The sequence below is a fragment of the Monopterus albus genome, unplaced genomic scaffold (assembly GCF_001952655.1).
Source record: "Monopterus albus unplaced genomic scaffold, M_albus_1.0 scaffold666.1, whole genome shotgun sequence".
In the NCBI taxonomy this organism is placed as follows: domain Eukaryota; kingdom Metazoa; phylum Chordata; class Actinopteri; order Synbranchiformes; family Synbranchidae; genus Monopterus; species Monopterus albus.
Window position 1 is genome coordinate 12,165 of NW_018128546.1, and position 8,722 is coordinate 20,886.

An 8,722-nucleotide genomic window follows, 5' to 3' on the forward strand; every position below is an offset into this window, starting at 1 on the left:
CCTCTTTTTCTTTTTAAATTGCAGTGACTTTTACCACCTTATTCACTTTTGAACCACTAGCCATCATATAAAATAGGTTATATGGCTGGTTAGTATTTTTAATCCACGGGTTGGACAGAAATAACCCATTTTTGGCAACTTTTTTGTCAAATTACCTGATACAGATGTACACACTCAGACAAATATTTACATCTTAAAGCCATCCATTGCACATTATTGATAATAGCAAATAATTATATTGATTATAGCTTAAAAGAGGAGTGTTAAACCTAAGAAATAAGCCTGTTTTGTCTGGGATGCTGCTTAGGGGTCAGGAGGGCAGATTCTCCCTCCTCCTTCATCATCATTGTGGCATGTCACCCAGTATAGAGACATCTGGCATCCTCTAGTTCTCACACCAACTCCCTCCAGTTCAGGTAACAGCTACTTCAACTTGGCAGCCACTGCTTTCATTCAGCAGAGCTCAGACCAAAAGCGAGGGTGGGGTCGGCAGAGCAAAGACCCTGAGAGGTGGGAAGGGAGGACCAGAGGCAGGCCAAGGGAGATATGAGGAAAGGAGGGAAGAGATAAGAGCAGAAAGACAGCTGCAGTTTACTAAGAGAGTAATAAACCATGACCAGAAGTCTGCCTTCATCTCCTGGAGCCACACAAGGAAAATCCAAGTTATTAGAAAGCACAGAATGATCATGTAAGCTGCAGCAATTTATTGTGCAATTATTCAACAGAGGTCCCTGGTAAATAGCAAGTACATACACTGCTTTTCCAAGCATGCAAACTAAGTTCTTGTTGGACTACAAACAGGTTGTACTATGTAAAGGCTCTATTCTATTATAAAGCCTCGTCCGGTTCTTTCAAACCAGGAACTCAGAGGGACGACTCAGACCACTTGGATATATAAAAAATATAACCGTGCTGGTTTATTCAAAGAGTCACAGGCAAGAATTAACATTACAAGTCCAGAGATCTTCCCACCCCCAGGCTGCCCAAGCAGCCCGGAAGCAGCAAAGACCCCGAACCCAGAATTGCTATACAATATCATCACTTAGTTGGCTCGCCCCCTCCTCCACCGAAACGTCAACCGAGACGTCTCTCAGCTTTGCAGCTGGCTATAACGTTAGCCAAAACATGAGGAAAAGTCAAGGTGTGTGGCTGTTGTTTTCGTGGTGTGTATCTAAAACAATTGGACATAACCTTACACATTAAGACAAATATTAAGACTAGCATTACAGTTGACACTAACAGCTCTTTGCCTGTAACCTTGACCTGCCTGCAGTCTGCACTGCAAGTACATTACTGAACAGTTAACAGCCTGAGCTAGTCAATCTGTCTCCACTAACATTTCTAATACAACAAATCTCTGAATATCTATCTAACTAGGAAATAACCTAACATATGTGTCAGTTCACAGTAGAACCTGTCTGATAAGGCTAGGAGTATACCATATATGAGGATTAGCATGAGGATGACACAGTAGGATGTTAATTAGCAACAAGCACAGCCTTTTTAAACAGTTCAGTGTCTAAACTCTCATTCTGTGATCCACCACAGAGAGCTGACACAGTGGTCTAAACTAAACACAACTCAGCTCATGAAGATGTAGCCTGCAAAGATCTGACGAGTGAACAAAGCAAAGTACAGCAGCTGTGCTCTTATTTCAGACACTAACTAAAGCGAGTCAGGAGACAGGGAAGTGTGAATGTGTGTTTCAGTGCGTGTGAAAGGGAGAATATGATTCAGCAGGCAGGCTGGCAGTCAGTCAGTCCCTGATACCACGTCAGTGATGAATCATCAGGTATGAGTGGTGGTTATAGCAACGAGAGATCTGAACATTTAACTACTGACAGAGAAAAATGTTTGTTAGTACAGACAGAGAGACAGACAGAAAATCAGATAGATAGATAGATAGATAGATAGATAGATAGATAACAACAACAGCACTCAGCGAGTGCATGTACCTCTGCCAAGGCACAACATTGATGAGATCCAGAACAACACATAATGTATCCTAAAATCCTTGACCTGGATCATATCCAGATCATCTTTTAGGGTACGATAGGCAGTTATACTGTGCATCTTACTGGAACATTTCAGGGTTCTGTCTTAATTATAAGCTGAATTATAGCAGAAAATATGCGTTAAATTGGGTTTTCAGTGGTGACTTTCAATGGCTTTCAGATCCAGAATCCAGATCAGATTTGGCTGAAATTTGGCCTGCTGACTGACATTGCCACCCTACACATGTGAGTTAAATTTCAAATGATTTCAGCAGCTTTTGATGGATATATGCATAATTAACAAACATACATGACACCCATGTGTTTGGACTCTTGGACATCTTATTTCCAAACCATGGGCATATTCCAAACATGACCTTTTAAAGCACAAAATTCTTGTAAAACCAAGTATATAATGTTATAAAAAGATCAAAATGACCTAATCTTACAAAGCTCACACATACAAATACCTTGGTATTTGGCAGGGTGAGAAACTAGCCTTTAAATTGCAGACTGCGACTGCATCTCTTAAACTCAAACCTTTATGTTTATATGGCTTTCAACATTTTTACCTGTATTGAACTACACCATTCCTTTGCTTCAACTCCAAACTCCCTTGGATCAGTCTATCACTCTGCAATTAGATTTGATACTGGTCCAACACTGATGTTCCAGTTCAACCTAGAGGTGTTGGGGTGTGACTGAGCAGTCAAATTCTCCCACACCAAACAAAAAACGGTTGCTTTTTTTAAGGATTTCACTTTGTGCACAGGGGCACTATCCTGTTCAAACAGGAGACTGTTGCCACACAGTTGGAGGGACTCTATTGTTTGGTGCCCAATCTGCACACTCAGGGTGACCACATGAACCTGAGGGGTTGCAAGATACACATTACACTTGTTTCTAATCTGTTCTTTTTTCATGTTAAATGCTGGATCTTTTTGCCTCTAAAATATGTCCAAAGAAAAAACAAAGCAAAAATCACACTTTGATTAAAATCATTGCAAACAGTAGACATGCAACCAGTAGACATGCAACTAGTGGCGAAGTTTGCAGCAGTTATTACTTAGTTTTGGGTTGGAAACCACTGTTACAACATATATCAACACTACTTAATCTAAATAATAGTTTATGTAAACAGTCTTATGGTGTTTAGTGTGATGGGATTTCTTGATACGTTCAACTATTCAGCATCTAAATAGAGTGAAGAGGGAAATCACTCCAGTGAAACTACTCTAAAACACTTGCCAAGGAATCAGTCATATATATTACTTTATTTGATAACGAGTCATAAGACACCCCAAAATTTTGTGGAATGACTAAACTCTGTTATACAGTAATTGTATGCTGTAGATTAAGATTTTACTGAACTGGAACTAAGGCCCCGGGCCAAATTATGAAATAAGCCACAGACTTTAGGCCACATAGTGTGATGAGACAGACTAATAGCTAGATTTAAAATACTTTACCACATACAGTAAAAGGACATATTTATTCTGTTCCAGGTTAAACCTTGGTTTGTAGTGGCAACAGTTATTTAGTCCTCATGCATGTCCAATGGCCAGATTTAAGAAACAGGACTTGTTGTCTGTCTGGGTGCAGGAAAAAAGGCTCTGACTGATCAATGCCAACACTGAGACAGTTCCATAGTGCAGGCATTCATGTGCATGCAGGCAAAATGAAAGGCAACTCAATCTGTACACTGTATGCAAATACAACCTGATTCAGGGGGGAACAATTAATGCAAATAAAGCACATTTACAAAACAACAGTCCCACATCTCCTGTTGGTCTGCACTACATACCTCCACCCTCCACTCTTGGAATCACTGCAGTTCACACATGCAAACAAAGTATTCTATTTTGGTGCCCAATCTATTGTCTTCATGTGTTCCACACTATAGGTGTTAAGAAGGAGATGTGTTCATCATATTCATATCACAGCCTCAAGGCTGCCTCAAGGCTCGGGGGGGATACTTGATTAAAATATCTGGCTTTTACTCTGGGGGGATGCAGGACATTTATTTCACCTATATGGCTGGGTTTAACCCAAGAGGTAAGATCGTTCAAAGCTCAAGGGGAAGATCAGGTTTCTGGAATAACCAGATAAATAAATAAACATTAGTAAACACACATTAAAATGCCTGAGAAAACTGATAAAATCCCTGAAGCAGAGAAGGTATGTATGAACCTGAAGGATCAATAATCTTGGCTCAGAAATGCCACGCAGTCAGGATTATTTTGAAATGATTTCCAGCAAACGTCTTGCTTGACTGCTTGGCATAATCGTATGTGAATTGTGATATTTCAATGAAACACACACACACACACACACACACACACACACACAAAGAAATACATCTACTAGTAGTAAGACATTAGTTTAAATCAATTTTTTTTTAGGTTTGGTTAACAATTGTTTTAATGGGTTATGAAATATCGCCACTTCATTACATTTGTTTTATTACGTTACGGGGAGGCGACGGTGCGGTGGGTAGAGCAGTCGTCTCCCATCCTGAAGGTTCGAACCTCGGTGCCGGCATTCCATGTGTCGAAGTGTCCTTGGGCTAGGCGCTGACCCCACTGATGGTTGGAGAGATCGGTTGAGCTGGCGCCGCTGATAGCTGCCATCGCTTCTATACCCTAAACAAATTCTTTGTGTATAACATACTTGGCCAATAAAGGTGATTATCCTTATTATTAGTTACTTTGCAGATTAGGAGTACTAATGCAAATTTTATCAGCATGCTGTATTAAGACAAAATAAGATTTTATTGAACCATGGGGACAGATTGACAAGCTTGTCTAAATGATATCTGCCAAACCATTACCAGCTGCAACATTATGAATGTTTTCACAATTAAAGTCCAGTAGCAGCCAAACCTGAAACTGGTCATTCAGCATCGTACTTTTAACCTATTAGTACTTTAAATATATTTTAACGTTTACATATATGCTTGTTCCAAAGTAAAATTTTGAATGCAGGATTTTTGTCTAGGTGTAAATTATGAGTACTTCCGCCACCACTGGTGCATCCCTCCAAAATTCATCTAGGTATGAGGGGGACTTACACAATGCTAAAAAGACCTAGCTAAATGCTGTTAAATGTGGTTAAGTAAACGCCCGAAAACACATTGAGGTTACGATTTAGTTTTACAGTGATGAACGGACAAATATCCGGTACGTAACTGTTAGTAAATTACAGCACAGTTAGCCACAGAAATTTATTTAAACTCTTGGGACGTTTCTTTTGACCGTAAATACTCCAAATAAAGCAACAAATATAAATAAATATTAGACCAAATGAATTTAACTGTTTATGATGGCTCACTTGGCGGGGAAAAATTTGCCTTTTGGGTGGAGTAACAACAAAGAGTAGGACAAAACAACGTGTAACTGATTGGGGGATAATAAATCCCGTAACACCAAACTGACGTCACCATATGCACATCCGGTCTGATGCAAGCTCCACCTTTATCCTGGAAACACCGGACACATCAACAGACCCTCTGAGTCACCCAGCACACACTGAACAGTGCTTAATATACAGTTAAGGTGATTTCAGATGAAGTGGTCGTTTTTTGGGCAAATCTTTGTTTAGACTATAAAATAAAATACTGACAGGGACCAATGTACTGCATAACGAATACTTTAAAGTAAATTTTTACTGATAATACATACATAGCCCATTTGTATTTGTATAGCGCCAAATCACAACAAAAGTCATGTCAGGACCCTTTGCAAAGATAGATCGAGATCTTATTACCTTACTATTATTGTTATTATTCCTAGTGGCATATTTCACAGTGTGGTACACTCACTTAATCCCTTTTTAAGTTCAGTTATTTTTAATTGAAAATGTGAGGAATTAATGATTTTGTTTGGCATATGCCATTGTAAACTGATTTAATTTGATTTTGGACTGTTGGTCAGACAAAAGAAGACGGCTGAAGATGTCACCTCAGGCTCTAGATGAAAGTGATTTTTCTCTATTTTGGACACTTGATAGACAAAACAGCCAGTTCATTAACTGAGAAAATATCTGTTTGATTGATAATGAAATAATCATTGCCCGCCTACCCATATGATCATCACAGAGCATTATACACTAACACCAACCGTGTTAGGCTTGACATGCAAGGTATAACAAAATAGTTTTTTAAAATGTTTATTTCTCAATTATTGTTCTTTTACCTTTTCCATGTAGAAAGCCCAGAGAGCACTGCTAATGATTTTCTTGTGCCACCTAGTGGAGGTAGAGAGGAACTGTGTACAATTAATCAACCTGAAATCCAGTTTCTACCCTGGAAGCAGTTGTGAACATTCCCTCTTAAGTATCTATAAACAAATACAGTAAGTGACATTTATTTCAAGCTCCAATAATTCTGTCCAACAAAAAAAGCCATAAACACATACATCTTTTTCTGTGATGAATGTTCAGAGACAGTCCTATAGTCCTGGATTAACATCCTGGATATGGCCCTGTTGAGCTCCTGATGACTTTGGTATATGGGACACAAGAACTTGCATCAATGGCATAAAGTCATGATGCACAGTGCAACTTCTCTGATGCCTTAGGGCAGCAGCAACAGAGACATCCCCTCAAAACAACTGGTCCAGTAACAGAGGAATATGATGTATTTGAATGGAGGTTTTTGCCTCCTGCGCTGTGTCCCCTGAGTATAGTTGGTTTTGAGATTACAAAAATCCAAGTTAACTCAACAATCTTTACACACAAACATACAGTACATATGTTTTACTTGATCTAACTGTATAGTCAGTATATTATACAGTACAAATATAACTGGTTATAAGGTAAATTAATTCTAATGATTAGAATTATGCAACAGAACAACAGTAAAAGCCATCAGTTTCCTGATTTGTAAAGTGAGTGTCATCTAGCAGATGACAGCAAACGATGATCTGGGTATAAACATTAAGCATGTGCAGTAGTCAACAATCAATGTGCAAGACCAGAATGACAAGTGCAAATTTACTGTAAAAACCAGCGCTTTTAAATTATCCTTGATCAAACTATCCTGATCTACTGATACAGGCTACACCTGCCACCGTTTCTTTTTATGAACTTGGCTGTGTGTTGCTAAGATGAACCTCTTCCTCTTTTCCTCTGCTTCTGCTCTCTCCTCCTCGGTGATGGCCCAAGGTTGAATCTTCCCGGTGCCAAATATGGTGTAGATGAGAGCCCCACCGACGTTGATCCCAGCTGCGACCCAGAACACCTTCCTCCAACCGGCCAGAGTGTGCTGAAAACCACAGAAGAAGAAGCAGCAGCATCAGGCATGTATGATTTAAATGACTTTGTCTGGACAGTACATCTCTATTAATGTAATGAAAACACTGGGTAGAAAGGAGGTGAGGGTGAGTTTTTATTCTTCTTTAGGTAATCATGGTTAATAAAATATGAGCAATCTTAAAAGCCTTATACCACTATGGAATTTAAAACAAAGTTTGACATATGCGATGGTGTTTTTCCCCACTTTGACAAGAACAGTTTCTACACAGAACTAGTGAAATCAGTTTTTTCTCCAGCTCCAAAAAAGTCACTAAAACAATCAGACTAGAAAAATCTGTGTGAGCCCTTATTGCTCAGCCTCTCTCCACGTCCAGGTCAGCAGATGTATTGATGACCGATTTGTTTGACTAGACCAATCATTTCAGTTTTTAGACACTCACATCTTTTGTAAAGTAGCCTGTAGCAATCGGTGCCACGATTCCAGGAATAGTCCCATATGTGTTGGTGATTCCCAGAAGAAATCCTGCAAACCTGCAGGAAAGAAGAAAGGGTCTTCATTCCATCCATCCATCCATCTATTTTCCTCCGCTTATCTGGGACCGAGTCGCGGGGGCAGCAGTCTAAGCAAAGATGCCCAGACTTCCCTCTCTCCAGACACTTCCTCCAGCTCCAGCTCCTCCGGGGGTTTCAGTTTTAGACACTCACATCTTTTGTAAAGTAGCCTGTAGCAATCGGTGCCACGATTGCAGGAATAGTCCCATATGTGCTGGTGATTCCCAGAAGAAATCCTGCAAACCTGCAGGAAAGAGGAAAGGGTCTTCATTGTTTTATAAAAATACAAAGATAGTTGTGTGTCTACTTTCATTTGCATTGGGTTTTAGTGTGATAGGATTTCATCAAATCCACTTATAAAAAGAATCTTTTACTGAGGTCATTGGGTTTAACTTTTCAGCATTTGCTACTAACTGACTACAAATCAAAGATTTTGGGTGAGAAGCCAAAAGTACTACAGTTACAGCTGCTAAATCATTCAACATTAATATGAATTAAGCCAGTCTAATAAGTCTTCACATCTTGTCCAAAGGTCAAAGTGTTTATTTGTCATATGCAAAGTACGGAAATATGTTTCCCTGTACAATGAAATTCTTACTTTGCCATCCACATGAATGCCACACAATACAAATCAAATATAAAGTAGATGAATGGGTATCACAAAATTTAAGGCACTTTAAGCAGCAAATGCAGCAATATAATAAAAATATATACGAATATAATAAGAGAATTATGCTGCATGGGAGCAGTCAACAGTCAATGTACAATTACGCATGTGAAAACTGAGAATGTAAACAGTACAGGTCGTCAGTACATGACATATTTCCTGGTAATAAACTCCTTCCAGCTGTTTAGGAGTCTGATGGCAGAGGGAAAGAAAGAGTTTTTCAGTCTAGAGGTCCTGCATTTCACACTTCTGACAC

At 39.3% G+C, this 8,722-nt stretch overlaps 1 protein-coding gene across 1 annotated transcript in view; it reads right to left on the minus strand.

Moving 5' to 3' along the window:
- Positions 1–6,946: 6,946 nt before the first annotated feature.
- LOC109953429 (sialin) overlaps positions 6,947–8,722 on the minus strand; it is a 13,281-nt gene continuing 11,505 nt past the window's right edge. Inside the window, exons 6-7 of the mRNA XM_020588920.1 lie at positions 7,688–7,778; positions 6,947–7,257 (exon numbers count right to left, since the gene is read on the minus strand). Coding sequence (XP_020444576.1) covers positions 7,051–7,257; positions 7,688–7,778 — 298 coding nt within the window. The 3' untranslated portion in view covers positions 6,947–7,050. The remainder of the gene's footprint in view (positions 7,258–7,687; positions 7,779–8,722) is intronic.